Source organism: Dendropsophus ebraccatus, chromosome 4, assembly GCF_027789765.1.
Source record: "Dendropsophus ebraccatus isolate aDenEbr1 chromosome 4, aDenEbr1.pat, whole genome shotgun sequence".
Lineage (NCBI taxonomy): Eukaryota > Metazoa > Chordata > Amphibia > Anura > Hylidae > Dendropsophus > Dendropsophus ebraccatus.
This window is the reverse complement of record NC_091457.1, coordinates 84,026,106-84,048,891: the sequence shown is the minus strand read 5'-3', so window position 1 is coordinate 84,048,891 and position 22,786 is coordinate 84,026,106. Positions and strand designations below refer to the sequence as shown.

The window sequence follows — 22,786 nt, the reverse complement described above, 5'->3', positions numbered from 1 at the left end:
AAGTCAGCTTTTAAGGTGAAAATGCCTCAGAACTGTGTGGTTTACAAATGCATTTTAGAGGCTTTCATATTATTTCCAAGCACTTTTGAAGCTTATTTAAAGCTTATTTTTAAAAAAAAAAATTTATGCAACCCAATACAATAATCATGGTAAGTACATTAAAAGAAAAGTCACTTCCATTTACACTAACTGTCGCTGTGATGTGTCAAAAGTAGTTTTTAATGACTTTTTTGGGGGAAATTTTAATCTATAGCTTCTGCTAAAGGTGGGCTATCAACATGAAGGGCCCACGATTTGCCTTCCAGGATTCTAAGACTGAATGACAAATCCACCGACTCTGACAGTAGGATTTATTGTTGCACATCTAGGCTATGTTCCCACACAGTATTTTTGCTCAGTATTTAGGTCAGTATTTTTCAACTAAAACCAGGAGTGGATTGAAAACACGGAAAGGCTTTGTTCACACACTGTTAAAATTTAGTGGAAGGCGATCATATAACAGCAAATAACGGCTGTTTTTTTTTTTGTTTTTTTTTTCAAAACAATGGCCATTATTTTAAAATAACGGCCGTTGTTTGCCATTAAAAGGCAGCCCTCCACTAAATTTCAACAGTGTGTGAACATAGCCTTTCTGTGTTTTTAATTCACTACTGGTTTGTGTTAAAAAAAAAAAAGACCGAAATTACTGTCTGGGAACATAGCCCTAGTTTGAATGCAATTTAGGTTTCTAGGCAATTTTAATGAAACAGGTGAACATTCAGCTTTTCTCATGTTTTTATTTTTTTGCTTTTAAAATATTTTCAAACCAACTTAGTACAGCCCAGACAGTTTAACAGAGGCCGGTATTACATCATTACACTCATGTAGACAGCAGCTTCAAAAATATTTCGGATACGATTGTCTCTTCTATTCATATAAAGGGCCTATAAAAGAATAAGGGCATTTCCCGCCTGTGTTTACTTATTCCTTACTGACAGGCTCTGTATACAATAGTCTAATTGCTACAAACATTGAGTATCAGCGGGTATAATTATCTCTATTTACTGTAATTATTATACAGCAGAATCCTGATCTGCTTGTTCAGAGTATTCTACGCATTTATTAGTACAGAATCTATCCCATTTCATTAGCATGTGATTACTCCGCAATGTTACGCCTTGTTTGTTTTCACGCATTTCATTCCTCCAATACGTTACATAACAAGATTTTTTTTCTGTAGTCGGCAGATTAAAATTAATTTGCATGTCTACACAAATATAAATGTAATCATAGCGTGAAGTGCACACATGGACGCTGCGGCTCTAGGATTTAACTGGATTAAAATCTCATATTTTCATTAAGTAAGATGTAAAAGTTCTAATTAACTATTTTATTTATTTATTTCTTTTCTTTACATTTTCATATATACTACTGAGAAACTGAAGAAGGGGAATTGGTTTCGAAAGATTGAAAACACAACAGGGTTAAAGGGAACCAATTACCACCAAAACACCCATGAAACTATACATATAGTGTAATGAAGTCTCCAGCACAATTTCCAAACATGACAGCTATTCTCATATCCCCAAAAGATGAACTTTGTAAATTACACTAGGCTAAGCATTGCTGCAGTCCTCAGCGCCAATCTAATCACGGATACCATGCTCGAGTTGGCTGTACTCACGTGTCAATAGTAGCACTGGTGCTCAGGGATGGCCCCTCTGTGGAGTACAGCAGGCTTCTGCCCTGGGAGACGTGACTTTAGCCACGCAATCCCTAATTCGGCACTTCCAATGCCTAGCTAAGAGTAATTGTCATACAGCGTGAGGACTACCCCAATGTCTAGCTAAGGGTAATTGTCATACAGCGTGAGGACTACCCCAATGCCTAGCTAAGGGGAATTGTCATACAGTGTGAGGACTACCGCAATGCCTAGGCTAAGAGTAGTTGTCATACAGCGTGAGGACTACCCCAATGTCTAGCTAAGGGTAATTGTCATACAGTGTGAGGACTACCCCAATGCCTAGCTAAGGGTAATTGTCATACAGCATTTACAAAATAAGTTTTCAGGGAATATGAGGAAAGCCAATAGCTGTCAGTTACACGATTACAAAACGTGTAGTGCTGGAGGCTTCATTACACTACATGAAGTTTAATGCCGTGTGTAGTATTTTCATGCACATCATTTGATGGAGAAGTAAAATCAACAAACACTGAGATGAAAAATGCCTGTTTTACTACTCAAAATACTCTCCAATAGGGATGGTCTGAATCTGCCGAGGTTCGTGTTCGTATGAACCCGAACACTCGGCATCAGATTCCCGCTGTCTGCCCGCTCCGTGCAGCAGGTGGATACAGCGGGAGGACCGCCTGGAAAACTGGGATACAGCCTATGGCTATGGCTGTATCCCAGTTTTCCAGGAAGTCCTCCCGCTGTATCCACCCTCTCCACGGAGAGGGCAGACAGCGGGAATCATTTCCGAGGGTTCAGGTTCGTACGAACCCGAACCTCGGCAGGTTCGGACCATCCCTAATTCTGACCAATATGCCTTTTTTACGTCAGGGCCAGATTAGGTTAGTGCCAGGTTCGGACAATCCCTACTCTCCAAAACTCTAGGTGTGAACATACCCTAAATGTCACAACAATCCTAATAGTTTTATAGGTCTAATGGAACAGAAGGATCAGGATGAACACTACTATAGTTCCAAACATGCAGATATGGGAATGCTGCAGTACATGCCCATATAGAAAGAGAAAGCAGAGAACACAAGGTGATTTAAACAACATATGTCATGATCATAGTGCATCAGGGCTCTTTACTTTTGCTAATTCATGCCAGCATTTTAGATTGACCAGTCTAATTGTTTTCCTACTGTATAACTTGCAAGACAAAAGAGCGGCATTATCCTTTTAGTAAGGTTTCTAAAAACATACTGTGGGATTGCACTATGTCAGCTTATACTGCTTATATATAAGAGGAATAGGGTTACTTTGCGCCATAAGACTTGGCAACCCTAACCTTAATGTAACAGAGAAAACAATAGTATATGCATGTCTCAAAAAAAACACACACAAAGAAAACAAAATTGGCACTCTAAGGGTTTAGATCAGTAGTTGATTTTTCATTAAAAACTGTCAGTGTCAAGAATGTTCTGCTTCCCCTTCAAATAAATTGCGGGAGCAGAGAGAAAATGGTTGGCGATTTACAGCTAAACGCACATAAGTGGTTTGGTAATTCTGCAAAACAAATGACTGGCCCCTTTCATCTTCTGCGTCTTCTCCTCGGATCCGTCCCCAAGCAACTGACAGGTACCAGTTACATCAATAAAACATGCCAATTCTGATCTTCCTCATGAGATGCAGAGGCCTGTGATGGATTTCTACTCAGCAGACAGGGTGACGGGAACAGATGTTATTGATGGTCATTAGAGACTTGCAGGCGGACGCTTACGTTCCAACTGGATTAAGTGGCTACGGAAAGGAGGAAGGATCTTCAAATGTCATAAATAACTTAATTTCTTAAGATGTAAGTTGAGCCGTCTGCTGTCTAAATCATTTTGTTCTCATTATTTCATGCTGTGCTTTTAATATCTCACACCGTGCGTCGCTAATGTGTTTCTCAAGGTCAATGGCTGAGAAGTGACCATAGGATTAGGATCCGAAGGAGAAGCCAAGTCCCAAAAGAGATTAAAGATCTGAGCAGGATGTTAATGGAACAGATAAACAATTGGATCACATGTGGAGCTGCATGTACTCGACCTGACGGAACCATTAGCGGCTGCTAGGGAAAATTTGTTTATAGTCCAGGTGATGGATGGATTTTGAAAGGAAAACAGACAGAAATTAGTCGCTGGGATTGCTTGGAAATGTTCTACAAAAAAGTAAATTAAGAGCCTCGTTTCCCTGTCTTTAAGCAGAGAAAAATATCTAACTTCAAGAAGGAATGAAAACTAAGTGTATGAAAGAAAAAGTTCAATAATACATCCAAAGTAAAGAGTTGTGTAGCTGAATTCCTTAAGGGGTTTGTCAATCAGGTTGCCGGATGGCAGGAGCAATTTAGTTAGGTATATAATCTTTAAAGTGCAAAATTTCAACTGGGGGCTGTCAGCAATTCTGAGCCCCAAAAACTGCTGACAGAGCCACTTAAAGTATGGAGAAAGCAGTATAAACATAAGTCTGGTAATGGTCCATTTTAATATCCCCAGCACCATAATAAAAAATGCCCAGGGGGCAGTCTTAATATTAGGTGGCCAGAGCTCTTTGCTTTCCTGGTCCCTCCTCTCAGAACAGAGAGAGAGGGCTCTTAGCAGTGCCCTGACTGGACACTAGATCTATCACTTAGATTTCTGAGAAGAGTCTTTCTCACCCCTACAAGATAGAGAAAGAGACCAAGAAATAGCCTCAGCTCGACCCGGGACTAACCAGAAAGCGAGCCCCTACTGCAGCGCTTCTTTGCACTGTTTCAGAAAGCAGGCAGTGTAGGTCTCCTTGTGTCAGTGGACTCCTACACAGTGTTGGCTCACTGTATTGGCAGAGTAAGAAAGCCCTGAAGGCCCCCAACGACTCCCTGCTGAAATGTAGGTACTTCTTTAACCCAGCTCTTACTGCAGCCATCTCTGGAGAGACAAGAAAACAATGTGATGCGGAGGAACCTCTTTTCAACCTTTGTTTCCTCTTCCAACAGTGGTAAGGGAGGCATCCTCCTTTTATAAAGAGGAATGCTGTAGACATGACGTTAAGCATCCACTCTGCCCAACCCAGTCACCAAGCTTGAATACTATTGGGTCTTTGTGGAAGAATTCATTACAAAGTTAGGAGCAGATTCCCACTACCTGCTTCCATCAAGGTATTATCATCTATTAGTTGTAGAGAAATACAAAATTGACATAAATGCTGTCTGTAATTTATGTTTGTCTGTTTTTTAATATAGTTATTATTAATAAACAATTAATAAAATAGTAATTTGTTATAAACATTTTTGTAGGTATTCTTAGTCAACTGCACAACATTGTCATGCTCCAATATCGGAATAACTATTTGTTATTGTTTCAATTTATCCAAAATAACCAACTAAACAACTGTACACAATCTTAATAATGAATCTCTGATCATTTATTTCATACAGCTCCTAAGGCGATATGTGGCGATAAGTCTCCATAGTTGCAGCTTACAAGAAAGCCTGACACTAGTTAGGACCCTATTACACAATATGGCCTAGCGTAATACGGCCAAATGTTATTATAGGGCCAAATGCATTATAGGGCCATATCAGCATCTTTATCTTTCTGAACAAAATCCAAGTTACAGGGTTTTTTTTGTGTTTTTTTTTTTTTTTTATATATATATAAAATGACACTTTATGTTTTAAAATGATTAGGCCTGTTGTAGCTTGCTGAAAGTGATGATGAAGGTATAACAGGAAGGACAACAGCATGAATTTAGGCTTAAAGGGGTTATCCAGCGCTACAAAAACATAGCCACTTTCTTCCAGAGACAGCCCCACTCTTGTCTCCAGCTTGGGCGGGGTTTTGCTGCTCAGTTCCATTGAAGTGAACGGAGCTTAATTGCAAACTGCACCTGAACTAAAGACAAAAGTCGTGTTGTCTCCATGGCCATGTTTTTGTAGCACTGGATAACCCCTTTAACTCATTTTAATGTGTGGTATGCAGTTGTGGAATACATTGGATGAGAAATGGAACTCTCCTTTAGCAGTCTTTTAGTTTACAGGAAAGAATATTTTTTTTCCAGTTTCCTCAATTGTGTAATTTATTAGTCTGCCCATTGCGTATAAAAAATATATATAATTTAACCAAAGCTTTCCTTCTGTTTGTGACACTAACAGACCATAGGAAAAATGAAGGTAAAACATGTTTTTTTAAAAATGTGACACTGTGCATAAACTGTTCTTGGCAGCGCCGGTGAGTAGGATATTGGAACAAACAGCAGGTGTTACTATATTAAAATAAAACCATTGCATCAATTCAAATTCATTTAAATAAATGTTTTACATCCTCTACAGAGAGACATGTAAGGCCAAAGTCTCATTTTACATTCTGTAAAGGTCAAAAGATGAAATAAGGTTTTGGAGGCAGATCCTAGGAATGGAGATGAACATGTGCACTACATTCAGCAAATCCAGGCTAATCACCAAATGGAGAAGTCGGTTTATACCGGCCCAATATAATTAGAATATTGTTCTTGATTTTAGGATGAAGGCAGCAGCACTGGGGTATTGTTTAGCAATAATTCATTTGCTGCCATATACTCAAAGAAGAATCAACAAAACGACAAGCAAAGCAACACAAAAAAATAAATAAATAAATAAGGGACAGTGGGCCTCTTTCATTTTAGGCATGGGAACAACCAATATGGCACAATATGACTCCCTCCCCCAAGGTCCCTATACACCTATATACACAGATTTGTCTGACAGATTTCAACAGAATCTATAAAAAACATTCCAGAAAAATCACTTTTTATTGCATAAAATAAATATTTGATCACATACCAAACAGCAAGAATTCTGTCTCACAGATCTGTTAGTTTTTCTTTAATTAAGAAGTTCTCCTACTCGGCACTCATTACCTGTATTAACTGCACTTGTTTGAACTCATTAACTGTATAAAAAAAACCCTGCTCACACAATCACATTCCCCTATGGCCAAGACCAAGGAGTTGTCTAAAGACACCCGGGACAAAACAGTAGACCCACACAAGGCTAGGATCGGCTACATGACATAAGGCAAATGGTTTGGTGAAAAGGCAACAACTGTTGGCTTAATTATGATACAATGGAACAAAAGATGACCATCAATCTTCCTGACTCTGTAGCTCCATGAAAGATCTCACCTCGTGGGGTAAGGATTAATCTAAAAAGGTAAGGAATCAGCCCAGAACTACAAGACAGGACCTGGTCAATGACCTGCAGACAACCGGGACCACAGTCTCAAAGATTACCATTAGTAACACAATATGTGGTCATAGATTAAAATCATGCAGGGCACGCAAGGTCCTTCTCCTTTATGGGTAGCTTCACACGTACTGGATCCGCAGCGGATTTCACGCTGTAAGTTTGCAGCGAAATCTGCTGCGGATCCTGTAGTGTGAAGCTGAATGGGTCCCATACACGCAGCCTGTATAGGACCCGGCCCCTTTAACCCCCCCGCAGCCGGCCGCCCGCAGCCCCGAGCATACATTACCTGCTTGGTGCCGCGGCTGTGTGAAGCTCCTGGCTCTCCTCGCTCCTCATCAGTCAATTAAAGCTGGCGTGCAAACCAGGCAAAAATCTACATCTGCTCTGGAGCAGGTGTAGATTTCTTTGCAATGCCTGTGCCAGGCACAGGGCCGGCCTACTGTACTAACAGTCATACTGCCTCTTAATAAATCCTGATGGGGAACAGGGGGCAGGGCTTAATTCAAGATAGCGTACAAATATGCCAGTCATGATAAATGTCCCCCTTTATGTTGTCATGTTTTGTATTCAAAAGAATACAAACCCTGAATAGTCTGATAAGTAGTAGGGGCCAAATTGAAAGTATTATTAGTGCAGGATCAGACAAGGTTCCTAGGGCATGTTCCTAGTCTGTTCCTATTGAGGCCTGCACTGCGGCTGTAAATACTACAAGCTACAACTTCTTTAATTAAACCCACTTGCAAAGTAGCTTCACTTTCATTTTAGATGAAACGAGTAATAATAAAAGATTTCTAAACAATTAAACACTTTATCATAATTTGGATATCTAACAACAGCTCCAAACCACTTTACTAAAAAATAACATCCATTCTTTGCAAAAGCTGTCCGCAAATAATTGTCATGATCGTTATTTTGACGTTCGCACAAACACTGTCTCTTTTTTAATACAATGTGTACATTGGGGGGGGGGAGGGGTCACTCCATTGACCTTTGTGCATTTCATTGACTTTAATTAAAACACGGAAATAACGGCCATCATTTTAAAAAGAAAAAGCGGATACCTTTTCTCTTATTTTTTTTTTACTTAGTGTGAACATAGCCATAGACTGGACTAGACAGTTATCTACATGATGAAACGTGACTGCGCTGCAATTCCAGACCTGAAAGTTTCATATCGTCTGGCTTCAAAGCCCTGCAGATTGCCTGCCCAGCTCCCAATCAGGAAACTCCACTTGTTATCGAGTTACAATTTTCTGGGCTCACACTGAGAAGCCATTACTTTACTGTTTGATGTTCCGGCCACTGGCAACATCTTCCAAAGAGTTAACTATCATTCAAGCTGCTGCTTATTCCTTTACTAAGGTACTAAATTAATTTCTCTTTCACTTCTACATCTCCAAAAACTGGTGAATCAAAAGATCGATCTCCTTTAAATATTACAAAAAGAAAAAGGTCAAAGAATTGAAAAAAATTTACAAAGTGACAGGTGCACTATATAAAGCAATATGACCTCTTCAGAGAAAAAAGTAACAATTGTGCTGCAGTCTGGATCCCCAATACCATTTTATTGGCCAGGAACTATCTAACCTGACAGTTCATGTGCATAAACATGTGCATTAAGTGTTAACCAACACCATAAACACGCACACTCGGCTTGACCAATTGTGAATGACTGGAAAACACAACTGCCAGACCCCTTTGGCAGTGGCTTATCTGACACAGAAACAAAGCATTAGGCAAGTTTAAAGCGACTCTGTACCCACAATCTGACCCCCAAACTGCTTGTACCTTCGGATAGCTGCTTTTAATCCAAGATCTGTCCTGCGGTCCGTTTGGCAGGTGATGCAGTTATTGTCCTAAAAAACAACTTTTAAACTTGCAGCCCCAGTGCCCAACGGCCAGGGCTTAGAATATTTATGCATTAGGCTGGCACAACCTCTCTGTCCCTCCTCCCCACCCACCTCATCATTGGGAATGCTCCAGGCAGATTGTCTACAATTCATCACCTGTGAGCTGTGTGAATACTGAACATGGGCTGGATCGTTAAGGCACCCGTGCAATATTCAGACAGGAGAAAATGTTCCAGTGGCATTTCTAATGATGAAGAGGGTGGGGAGGAGGGATGGAGGGGTGGTGCAAAGTTAGGGCACAGATATTCTAGGCCACGGCCGTTTAAAGTTTAAAAGTTGTTTTTCAGGACAACAAACTGCATCACCTGCCAAACGGACCCCAGAAGAGAAACAGATTGCTCAACTCAGGGAGACCAGCCAAACAACAACACTGCTGGCTGCTAGTGAAAGCGCTCAATGCAGTGAAGTCCTAGGTGCATTGCCCCCTGGAAAACATGAATATGCAAAAGAAGAGCCCGTGGAGCCTCATTGAAGAGTCTCAAAACACAGGACTAGCCAGATATCCCTCTGGGAAGGACCCAGCCAAGGGGCAGCTCCTGTTAGGAAACCACCAAAACCACCATATTAAGTGGCCCTATAAGTCAATGTAATGACAAGGGATAAACCAAGGCTAGGTTACCATCCACATTCAGCTGTTTCGGGGTGTTGCCCCTCATCAGTGTGGAGCAGGATTCTGGCTAGGCTGGGCTCCTTCCCGGAGGGATATCTGGCTAGTCCTGTGTTTTGAGACTCTTCAATGAGGCTCCACGGGCTCCTCTTTTGCATAAACGGACCCCAGGACAGATCTTGGATTAAAAGCAGCTATCCGAAGGTACAAGTGGTTTGGGGGGGGGGGGGTCAGATTGTGGGTACAGAGTCACTTTAAATTTAACAGGAATTAATAGAAATAAACCAGAGTAATAAAACAAAATCACATAGTAACAAACCATTAACAACTCAAAAAGGAGTGATTCTGTTCAGAGGAGCTTACAATCTATGAAGAGAAGGGTGACACAATGATCAAAAAAATAAAGACAGCAACATAAAGCTGTAAGTTTCAGACATCCAGCCAGTATCTATGTATGTACAAGATATAAAGTATATATGAATGCATGGTGTATGTGGGTGATACTGCTGGATAAAGTGATAAGGCTATGTGGAAGGGGTCAAACTGAGAAAAGATAGATTAGGGACAGTATTCCGAGAAAAGATGGAGTGGCTAGAGTATAAACTGAGGTCTCTAAACATAGGCAGATAACTAACTGATAGAAGTACTAACTGACTATTGGGAAGTTGATCAGTGCTCAGGCAAAGAACCCTGGAGAATGTTCACATGTTCAGGTTTTTAAGTGCAATTATTAAATACAAAGCCAGGAATAGATCATAAATGAAGGACATGTTTATGTAGATCTCTTTTAAATACGGTTCAGTGATCGCAATTAAATGGAACCAATCTGCACAGGTTCCCAGCTGCACAGTATAGATCTACTGTGCAGCTCCCCACAGATACCAGCCGCTTCTGCGGCGGTAGCTTTAGATTGGAGACAAAGGAATTTTATTCCGGCGAGCAAGGCCAGGAGAGGGGCGGCAACTAGCACAGCTCTCTGCTGGGATAATTGACTGCCAGAGAGGGTCTCTCTGGCTGTCAATAATCCCTGCAGAGTGCAGTGACAGGCAAAAGCATTGACTAGTCACAGGAGCTCTCCATCCGGAGGACTAGTTGTCGCCCCTCCCACTACCTGGCTTGCCACAATAAAACTCCTTTTCCACAATGTAAAGCTACCATTGAAGACGCGGGTGGTAGCCTCCGGGAGATGCACAATAGATCTATACTGTGCAGTTGGGAACCATATCAGCACAACATGAATAATTCCCTTTATAAACCTGAATGTGTGAACATACTTTTCAACAGGCCAATTATTGACAGTGAAAAGCCGCACAAGTGACTGCTGTATATTTTATACAGTCATTCTCTTCCATTACGGTCAGCAGCATATTACCCTTTTACATGGACAGATGTGCCGCTGACAAACAATGATTTATAGGCCTGCACAATCTATGTTAATCGGCTGATAATCGTCCGAAGTGAAAGAGCTTTTAAATGGGAGAATGAGCTAGGCCTGACTACAAAGATTAGTTTTCAGGACACTATTAAGAACCGTGACTTTTAGGAATTAACCCAACTGTCTAGGTAATGCAGTCTAAAGATATGGTGCAGCTTGAGAAAAGTCTTACAGATGGGAACGTGAGGTTTATGTTATGGTGGATGTTAGTCTCCGATGACTGCAGAATGGAAAGCATTGGTTGGCTGGTAATCAGAGATAGGAAAGGGCATACAGCCCAGTGTATCACTGTGGAGAGATCAGTGGGTGAGAATGCATTTCATTATTATCTATTCAGTCTCCTCCTCACAGTTCTGAGCTGTTGCTTTTTGCTGATGACACACAAAAAAAAAAAAAAAACTTTGTGACTTTTCTTTCCATCTCCCCCTCCTCCACAAATGGCTGATGTAAACAAGTCCCTGGTATGATGTAATGCTGGGAGGGTTAATATAAGGTAAAGTTGCTGATTAACTTGCAGTGATTAGCCCTCCTGTCATTACAAAGTTGTAGATAGGGACTTGGTTACATAAGCCCTCTCGGAAGGGAGGGGGGAGGAGGGGGTGATTGAGAGAAAAGCTCACACAATAATTTATGTGTCTTTAGCAAAAAGCAGCAGCTGAGAACTGGGGGAAGTAGACAGAAAAGATAACAGGTATAGCAACATATAAAAAGTTATGTTTGAGTGGAATACCCCTTTATTAACCAGTTACAACACTTAAGAAAATGACAATTTTGTAGATTTTTTTGAGGCGTATATGGCATGAGTAAGGAAGTGACTGAATATGAGAGAAGGGGGTTGATGATGATGGAAGCCCACAAAATTGAGTTTTTGAAAGAGAGAGGACACAATAGTAGAGACGGGGGGCAGCCACTGTTTGTAGTGATGTAGGGATGGTGTCATGGAAAGTTGACTCGTTGTCATCAGTGTAGAGATAGTACTGAAAGACTTAAAGTTTTTTTGCAGAAATCAATAGTCCAGGCGATTTGAAGAAAAGTTGTAATTGGGTTTTTTAGGCAAATATGCCATTATCTGCATTCAAAAAGACTTTTCCCAGCACCCCCCCCCCCCCCCCATCTGAGGAGGAAGGAGGGAGATTAGTCTCCAGCAGAGTGCAGAGAACAAAGGATTACACAGCGGGACCTGTGTGAAAGCTGCTATTCAGAGGTCAGAGAGGTCAGTGCTGACTTAAGAGGAGAAAGCCGGTGATGTAGCACTAAATTAACTCTTTGTTGTACTGTTTTGTTGCCTCATCTCCCTCCACCCCTCCCCTCTCCATAGAGAACAATGAAGACATGGGGGAGAGCTTCAAACGGCTTTTTCATGATAAAAATGTATTTTTCGGCTAATAAACCCAATTACAAAGTTTCTTAAAATCGCCTGGACTATTGATTTCTGCAAAAAAAAAAAAAAAAAATTAAACGACAGTCACACTTTAAGATAATTTAAGAAGAATCCATAGAGAACAGCTGCTGTTAGATTTAGCAACCAGGAGATCATTTTAGTTTTGAAAAGTTAAGTCCCTATTACAAGGGGCGGCTGTGAGGAGAAAACGAGTGATGTCAGTGCTCAGTTGCTCCCCATTCCCCGCTTGCTGCTGTCGCTATCGCATGCAGCGGCAGCGAGTGGGTAAGTTCAGGGGGGCAGGGAGCTGCCTGGGTGATCGCTAGATCAAACGGGTAGCCCATTGAAGATAGTAGAGGTCTGCTGCCGCCACTCCTATTCAATGGAGCGATGGTAGCAGATCACTGCTGTCATTGTCATTTGTGAACATCAGGTAGATTTCTGTATGTGTTATACCTAGATATATTATGAAAACAGTTAACATGTTTGACAGTGAAAGATAGGGAGCTGCAATCACAGATTAGAAGGTAAAAAATATACAGACCAGTTACAACAGGAGGGAATGTATTGTGCTACATGTCACAGAGACATGTCAAAAAGGTTTGATCTGTCAGGGGCTGAGCACACTGCAGTATACAGCCACTGGTGAAGTGTTGTGGTCCCTTGAAGCATGAGTGAGAAGGCAGACTCCTCACAGACATTGCTCCCAAAGGCCTCTCTCAGTGCCCGTCGTAAGAGGAGTACACACTGTGTTGCTGGTTATCACTGATGTCTAGGAGTATAGTGTATTACCGGTTATCACTAGGAATATACAGTATACAGTGTGTTATTGGTTTTAATTAACCCCTAGCATGGGTAAAATGGCCACAAAGCCAAGATCTGATGATATAACAGAACTGAGTATAGTGAGGTGGGGGAGGGAGAGGGAGAATCTTTATATTTTTTTTGTTTTGTTTTGTGTGTGTTTCTTTTTTTTTTTTTTTGGAGGGTTGGACAGGGAGGAGAGGGGGTAAAGAGAAAGGTAGTAGAGTGGAGATTAGAGATTACCTGAGATGAGTGCAAAAAACACTATGTAGCACTCAAAAAGGAGATAGAAGATTGATATAAATAATAAAATGGATGTGATTGTAAACGTGGGATGCACTCCCCGAGAACCGAGGATATTACGTAATAACAAAGAAAAGGGGATGATAGTATGGAGGGGGCGGGGGTGACTCTGGGAACTGGGGCAGGCTCCCGGTGTCGATTCTTCCTACTGTGGGGCGCTTGCCAACCAAGAGGACTGATCTCATCTGGAAGGGGTAAATACTGGAGATGGAAATAATTAAATATTGAGTAAAAACAATAACAAATGGAATATAACAAATGATTGTACTTTGGGAGAAGTGGTCGGATGGTTACTGGGATAGGCGGTGAAGACATGGTGTACAAATACTGTTGACTCATAGCCACCCCAGGAAGATGCCCCTAGGCTACATTATAAATGTGGTCTGGAGTATCGGAGTGAATGAAGAGGAGTCGGGAATAGGGATAGGGGCCTCTATAAGGTCTGGATCGCTCGAAGACTCCTGTATACATGGAAGTTGTAATATATGGAGCAGTCTATTAAGATTGAATAATTTATTTCATTTTCTTTTTTTTGTACAAATATATAACAAAGTATATGTAATAAGGTTATTAAAATTAAATAGGTGTTTTCCCTCCGGGTGGGTATTGGGCTACTGGTTGTTGGAGGTGCCCCATAGGGGGATGTGGAGAGAGATCGGGGGTCCTTAACCAGGTTCTTAGTCAGAGCCCTCCAAACCATTCCTTAGTAAGGAGAGATATGAGAATAGAACATAGATATAATTATAAAAGAAATATCTAGAGGTATATGGGTCGGAAATCGGGGAGGTGCGTCCCATGGTAAAGAATTAATGTATTCTTCAGGAACAATAGATAAGCAAGAGAAACAAAGACATTTTCTTTCACAAATGATGGGAAACTCTAATCTCTGTATTTTAAGAATTTTGGAGCTTTGATTATATATATAAGATTATGTTAAATAAAGAGGGGAAAAAAAATTAACCCCTAGGAGAATACAGTATATAGTGCATATGTACCAATGTGGTACGGCAGAGGGGGGGGGGGGGTTAAGTCTGCTACACTTTGTTTTCATTGGTTCATACTGAGCCTGCAGCTCCCTGCTACCTGTGTGCAAATAGGAACATGTAAAAATCCAGGGATTTTTTTTCTGTATTACAAATCATGTCATTTAAGAATTTACAGAAGACTTGAGGTCTATAGCAAACTAACAACACACTGCCTGAAAAAAATGGTCACTCTAAAATGCAAGCGAAAAAACAAACAAACATTGCTTATAATATGTTCTATTTTCCTCTACAGAAAAAAAAAGAAATAGCTAAAAATAAACAAAACCAGAGCTGTGGTATTTTTCTAAAATGATCTGTGTGTGACACCTGCCATGAGTTTGCCCTTTAGGTCAAACCATTCGCTCTTCATTAGCTTTATAGTCTGCGAACACCAGTTTTTTTATTGTCAGTCAGTGCTGTCTTGACTATCAACAAGTTGCTGTTGAATCAGGTTGTATCTAGTATTACAATCGTCCCTTCACATAATATTCCAAAGATATACTGTATTGAAAACTTTGTATATACTATATTATACTTAGAGTTTTATTCAAAGAAAATTGAAAGAAAAACCCAAAGCTAAGAAGAACCTACCTCCTACGTAAACATCCTGCTGGCTGGGAACAGTATTATAATTTGAGATAAAACAGCTGCACTGGTACACAGCAGTACAAGATCTTCAGAAAGGAACATTATGAATGATGGCTCCCTGCACTTCATTACTGATCAGTGAATAAGGCCTGGTATCTTGCAGCAGTTTACACTGTCTTTATCAAATTCTCAGAAGACCTGGGCCTGCTCTCCCCCCATTCCCCCAACACTAGACGAGCCTGATTAAAGCCTAAAAGGGGTTAAACTTTCTCTTTGACACAGTAATACTGAACGTGGGGGGAGCCGTATCAACAGAAATAATTGCTCCCATTGGGACCTACACTGGTCACAGCTACTTGCACTTGACTACAGTAAAGAATTGAATCTGATTTTCCTGTAAACCCGGACATGGTGTCTCAGCACACAGGCGCTGTCTGCCGCCGCTGTAGGATCGACGCGTGCTCATCCCTGCCACACACTGCAATTATTCAATGTATTGTCCTGGGGGGGGGGGGGGGGTTTGGGGGATTTTATTATTCAAAGAAAATGTTTGGCGTCAGTAAATATTTTTTTTACCCTCTTATTGTGTGTTGCTGGAATATTTTTACAGCTTTCTGACCTAAATATTAAACAATTAGGAAAGCAAAGTCAAGCTAGGAAAGACACTGTGTCCTTCACTTAGATCCTCTCTCAATGCTATGTCTATTACCTCCAAAAGCCCTTAACAGAACAAATCAAAAGGAGTTGTCCAAAGGGGTCAACATCCAAAAATTTGAAGGGACAGCAGATAATTTGTTAAAGTGTCCCTGTTGCTATAACTTTCAAAATCTAAATCAACAGGAAATATGAAATAAAGTTTGCAATTTACATTCATGATTTATTTTCATAAATTTTTTTGTTATCATGGAAAACACTGAATTTTCAGTATTTTTTTTTCCCTCAAAGAGACTAAAACACAGGAAGTCCAGTGTTTTCCAGGTCATCTGCATGCTCACAGAGAAGGTGGTGGACACATCTCTACTGGCCGTGACACTGTCTACTGGCTGGGACCTTATGTGTTTAGTCTCTTTTTTTCAACCAGCACAAGACTAAGGCAGATTGCCTTCAGGAGACTGGACCTGGATTTCTGGTAAGTTCAGCTTTGTTTTAAAGCATAATAACAACAAAAAATAGTAATGAATGTATACTGCAAACATGTATTATTATACATCTACTGTTGATTTAGATTTTGAAAGTCATAACAACCACAGGTACACTTTAAGCAATTCCCTACATATGGAGTCAAAAAGCCTAATATACTTCATATATTGCCACACACACATAGCTGGTCATAGATATTAGTTGTTATTTAGCAGATGCCACAGCTTTTAACAGGATCCATTAAACAGTATGATGATGAAAGTGTCTGGCAAATAAACTGGGTTTTCCTACCTGGTTTTATTGGATATTATGATAGAAGAGGAGCCAGGTATCTAGCAGCTACTTATGTGCTGTCTTTCACAAATACAGTAATCTAATGCTTTCACTTGTTTATGGTCAGCTGTAGGTCAATACGGAAATGCAACGGATATGTAGAGATGGAGATGAAATATGACCATTTGCTTACTATTACAATAGAGGAAGGATTTAAGGGAACCAATCAGGCCAATTGGGCTGATTTGGATCCTTGGAGCACAGGATAAAACTCCTGTGCAGCTCGTGGCACGTATCGGAGCCGCCCAGATGACTACCTGCCGCGCATGGGGAAATAAACTTCATTTTCTTGGGTGTACAGCTGCTGCAGCAGCTGCACAGGAGCTTTATAATGTGCTCCAGGGAACCAAATCAACCCAATTGGCCTGATTGGTTTCCCTTAAATCGAAAGATGCCTAATCATTGCAGCACATCTTATGCCTCCTCAAACTCTTTGTTTCCATTTCCTGTAAATTTTTATTTAATGAGAAATGATTTTCAGGTACTGTGTTACAGAATATGCCAATAAGCAATACCTACATCAGGTACATTGCTTTTTTTTTTTTTTTTTTTTTACATTAGCAAATCTACATTTTTTTGAAACGCCACCCAGTTCCCGTGCTCTGCACCACTCTTTTGCTGTGCACCAGCCCAGTTTTATGCACTGGGGGCCAAGGATCAAGGTAAGCAAGGATTAAGGTAAGAAACTTCCTTTAATCTTCAGCGCTGCAAGCATTATAGGGAAATGTCAGCACGTTAAGACAAACCCAGTTCATATGCTATGCTGGGTGCATGGGGGCTCATACAAAATGTGAACAGAGCCTAATATTATCAGTCACTCAACTTTAGCAGACCAAGCTATAAGTAAGAAATGTCAGGGTTAACTGCTTAGGTCAATCATTATTGTGAATAGTTGCGTCTTTAGTGTTCAGTGACTTGTGTCATTAACAAAAAAAGCTGCAATTCAGATTGTTCATATATTCGTTCCTGTCCATAAAATCGATGTCCGTAAACACTTGGCTGCGCAGTAAATACGCCATCTATCACGATCCTGCACTTCAGTTACATCACAAGCAGCCATTTTAATTAGAGGATCATTCAGAAACCCTTATGAAAGGAGCTATTGAAGAAGCTCATGCAAAACAGCGAGGCAGAGCAATGCCGCCATGGCCAATTGAGCACGTTTCAGATGGGTTTTTCTCTCTCCATATAATTGGTTCAGGTATCTAGATCACAGTTAACCAGCTGTACGTGGAGATTGGCGGTTACAGAACTGAGATGTCAGGATAAGAAAGGGATCAGGTAATTGGGCAAATAAGCAAAAATAACTAACTGTTACATAAAAATTAAATGAAAGTTTTTACCTTTTGCTTTATAAAAAGCTATTATTATATCGCATAACTGAAGAGGTTAAACACAGTCTTCGCAAGAGTCTAATATGGAAACTCCTAGCACAATTAGATATGGTATTGTAAATATGCCACTTAGGAGTTAGGGAAGGCTAAGGGTCCTATTCCACGGGCCGAGCAGGGCCCGATCAATGATGTAAACGAGCGTCGATCTGCTAGATCGGCGCTCGTTTACTGGGCGAGGGCTGCAGGGACATTGTTACCGATGTCCTTGCAGCCCTTGTTTCATACATTACCTGTCCGGGCTACAGGTCATCTCCTTCTTCCTCCCGATCCCGCGCCACAGCAGCTTCAGAGCGGGGCTGTCTGAACTGACAGACCGCTCAGCCAATCACTGGCCGCGTCGGTTCCGGCCAGTGATTGGCTAAACGGTCTGGCAGAATTCCACCAGTTTTACTCCATGGGAACAGAGCCTAAAAGATCCACACATGGAAAACAGCACCTCAGGTTATGCAGCATAAGGTAGCCTCATGATACAGGATGCACAAACACTATTGAGCTGGGTTCACACACAGTATATTTCAATCAGTATTGTGGTCCTCATATTGCAACCAAAACCAGGAGTGGATTGAAAACACAGAAAGGCTCTGTTCACACAATGTTGAAGTTGAGTGGATGGCCGCCACTGAATGTGAGCAAGTGCTCTGCATTCAGTTGTTACTTTATCACTAGCATATTTGGCCCCATTGGATTACTGTCTAGTAGTGTTTGTACATCCTGTATCATGAGGCTACCTTATACTGCATAACCTGGGGTGCTGTTTTCCATGTTTGGATCTCTTAAATTTAATACTGCTGCATTTAAGACAAAGTTGTATTTCCTATATTTAGGTTATATTGTCTTTTATTTAATATTGGTTTGGTGACCCAAAATGTCTTATGTTTAGATAGGTTAGCATGTTTTGAGACGGTGTCTTTCAGATAGAAAGGTTATCTATTTTGCTGCCATTGAGTAGGAGAGCAGCATCTGTATCTCTTTAATTGGATATTCCCTATTATACATAGTTAAGTTGGACTCTTCCTGACACAGCTGCCATCACACTAATCTTCCAGTACAGGGGGCGCTTGTTATAGATGCTCCCTGTGCTGGAAGTACTTCCCCGGTGCAAACAGAGCTCACTGGTGTGTGTGCTGCCGGAGACGGGACAGCCGCGCGGACAAGACTGCTGGGGAGCCACGCGTCAGCCGGGGGGCCAGCCTCTTATGACCGCAAGCAAAACACTGCTTGCGGTCACTAGAGGGAGTGGGAGGGGGGCAGTGCGGTGACAAGGGGGGGACTCGCGGGCCCCCCCCCCCCGGTAGTGGCCCAGTCGCTGCGGCAACCACTGCGACCGCGGTTGCTATGCCACTGATTTAGAGTTCCAGTTATTTTGTCCAACCTGAGTGATCACGTTCACACAGAGCACTCAATATTGATATACTCCAATAAATTTATATTGCCTCAACGCTCAACTACTGTATCGCAACATACTGTATAATCAGACCAGAAGAAAGGAACATACACATGACCAGGTTGCACATCAGAAAATATATCTTTATTTCCTAACAACCCTTAACAAACAATACATCAGCAGACATGAAAACAAGTTGAACATATAAATGCCTACATTAAAGGAGAAGCTCCAGGATCTCCGGGGTGTCCACATCACGATTCGGCTGATGGATTGGCCGCTAAGCCATTATGGGCTAAGTGGCCAGTCCATCAGCTGGGTCGGCCAATTTCCCCCCAAGTTGTGACGTCATCACAACTCAGGAGAAAATTACTTCCGGCGTGGGTCCTGCTGCCGCTCCAGCCACTCAACACGGGCACTGGGAGAGGTACTTGAAATCAATTTTCCCCTCCCCCTGTCAGCTTTTAGCAAATGCCAGGCTTCTCCTTTAAAAACAATTAAAAAGCAAGAAGCTGCCTTTCCCTGCTATGAATAAGGCAACAGGCACCTATATAGGGTGTTCTATTTCCCATATACCCCAAATTTATTTTTATTCCAAATCTTTTTAGATGTGCAACCTGGTTATATGCATGTAAACCTGGTCTGGTTTAGAGCACTGTTTAATCTATAAGTTTGGACTTTTATTGCTTGACACATTGTATAATGTCTCACCACTCAACCATCACATAGCATAACATATAGTGTCTAACTGATCAATGTTCACAAAGCACCACACACATTGTCTCATGCTTAGCGTTCACAGACAACAATATATATTGTCTTCCCTTCAAGTTCACAAAGAAATATAGTCTCAAAATTAATGCGCACACAGCACTAGATAGACAGATAGTTAGGCAGACAGTGTCATGCTCAATGTTCACAATGTACAATAGCACAATTTTTATTGGCCAGATGTAACAATCTGTATGAGACAAAAACTGAATCAATTGGGGGATGGACCATTAATGTACAGGAATGGAAAAAAAAATGCAAACTACATTGCATTTTTTTGTTTTAAAACTATTAATAAATGAGACCTGTAGAGAGTGTGTGGATGAAGTACAGATATGTTTAAAGTCCTGAACCACAAAGCCAAGACCTCATCTTGTCATTGGAAGGCCATTCATGAGATCCTTCCTGTGTTCCAACACCACCTGAAAGAAGCAGCTAAAGATACAACAATTGCATATGCCCAATGACAAAAGTATAACCCGAGTGTGACGTACCTTTCCAGCTCGTACTCCCGCTTTCCAACTTTTGCAGCTTTCATTACCTGTGGGAAAATATTAAAATGATAATAGCACAAGTGAAGAGGATGTCTTATGGTGGTAACAATGGTGTTTTTATTGAAGGAGCAAAGTATTTAGATTTTGTATGATATATATTAACCCCTTGGTGACCACCAATAAGCCCCTTTTATGACGTAAATTAATGGGCCATATTAAAACCAATACACTTTTTTAAGCTGGGGTCAGAATAAGGTGTTTGGGCTCTTTCACTGATTTGGTGGGAGCTCAGCTAAAGTGTTATGCTGACAGACTTAAAGGCGTAGTGCGGCTCTTTTTCTGCTTAATTAACACACATTACAAAGTTATATAACTTTGTAATGTGTGTTAATAAGCTGTCTGGCCCAGTCCTCTTCTCCCAGGTGCCATCTTGGGTCGATGTTGTCACAGCAGGGGGCGGTCCTGGTCTCCTTCCTCTTCACTGTCTTCCACAGCAGTGAATGGGAGAGGAATCACAAGGCTTCCAGCTTGCTCAGCCCTGATTGGCTGAGATTGCTGGAAGCCATGTGATGCGCTCCAGCCAATGAAAAGGCTGCCGGTGTGCATGTGCACCAGCAGCCTTTTCTCTCCCATTCACTGGACCCAGACCAGGAAGGGAGGACGGCAGCTAAAGATGGCGGGAAATTCGACCGGAGATCATCAACAGAGGGATGGTAAGTATATATTCTGTGTGTGCCTGTTTTTTTTTTTTAATACACTGCACTTTAGTAGCAATGCAGTGTATTGTATCAGCAATCAGAGGAAAACAATATATAGATAGATCAATAGATAGATATCCTAAATAATCAACTTCTATATTTTCCCAATACTAACTGATTGGTTAAATAAAGAGAAAAAATTCTCTCTCTCTATCTATATATATATATATATATATATATATATATATATATATACAGTGGTGCCTTGGTTACTCTTATACCAAAGCAAGTTTTCCCATAAGAAATTATAGAAATGCAGACAATCGGTTCCACACCCCAAAAATAATGATTTATTGTTCTGAATAACATGTAAAACAGATGAAACAAACATTCAGAAACAGCAGAATATGTGATATTATAAGTTACTGTACAGTAATGGAGAGAATGGGAAACACAAGGGCGGACAGTGATTGCAGGGAGCAGGAAGGAATGAGCAGGGCAGATGTGGGCACATACATGCAGCACTCTCTGTCCGGGGAGAGAGGGGTACAGCTATGGAGAGATTACCTCCACAGTCCTGTCCCCTGATGTGAGCCCCAGCCTGAAGTGGATTTGCTATGATTTGGAAGGTGAGGGAGACTTCCTGGGTCAGAGTATAGGGCTGTAGACCCCGCTATGCAGACCATGTCGCTCCCCCACTAGCGCTTCCACCCAGTACAGGGAGCTCTTAAACCAAAACAATGCTCTTAAACCAAGTCACAATTTTGAAAAACTGTGAGCTCTTAAACCAAAATGCTCTTAAACCAAGTTACTCTTAAACCAAGGTACCACTGTATATATATATATATATATTTTTTTTTTTTTACATACACACACACGTTTGGCATCTCACATTCGTGACAAATCAAGCTATAAAATTATAACTTTATTTATACAGCATGGGGAATGCTGTAAAAAGACTGAAGTGCTTTATTTCATAAATCTGTCTCTAAAAAAGAAAACAACTTTTTTTTTAAAGATTCATCAAAAAAGTGATATATATTTAAAAAATTGTGTTACTTAAAACTATAAAGCAAACAAATCGAGTCCAGTGATGTGATGAAGCAAGGTGCATTCTGTTTATAGGCTAAAACCATCCAAGTGCACACACCACAACACCAACCCCAGAAAGCAGCCATACGTTTCGGATGCTTTTATGCATCCTTACTCATCTTTTTCTGGGCATAGTATCATTGTGTGTTCCCACTAATGGTTTTAGCAAATAAACTAAATCACACGACTGGACTCGAATTGTTTCTTGTGAGGTTCATACACCAATTGAAGTGAGAGTCTGTGCGTGTATGAGAATGTTATGGATGTTCGAATGTGGCGACAATTTTTGTTGTTTTTTTACTGTGCCAGTAGTAATATCCCTTCAGGACCAAACATATGTTTGTTTTTGCATTTTTTTCCTTCTCACATTCTAACAGCCATAATGCTATAACTGTTCCATCTATAGAGCCATATAAGGGCTTTTTTTCTGGTACTAACTGTTCTTGGTAATGACAACCTTTTAATACATTGAACCACTGGGTATACTGCAAAAAAAAAAAAAAAAAAAGTTACCCAATTTGTAAAGTTTTATGT

The 22,786-nt window shown here is 40.9% G+C and overlaps 1 protein-coding gene across 1 annotated transcript in view; it reads right to left on the bottom strand.

The window, feature by feature from the left end:
* The window catches only part of PEPD (peptidase D), a 211,205-nt gene that overhangs the window by 116,968 nt on the left and 71,451 nt on the right, over window positions 1-22,786 (bottom strand). Inside the window, exon 9 of the mRNA XM_069966171.1 lies at window positions 20,463-20,509. Within this exon, the coding sequence (XP_069822272.1) occupies window positions 20,463-20,509 (47 nt within the window). The remainder of the gene's footprint in view (window positions 1-20,462; window positions 20,510-22,786) is intronic.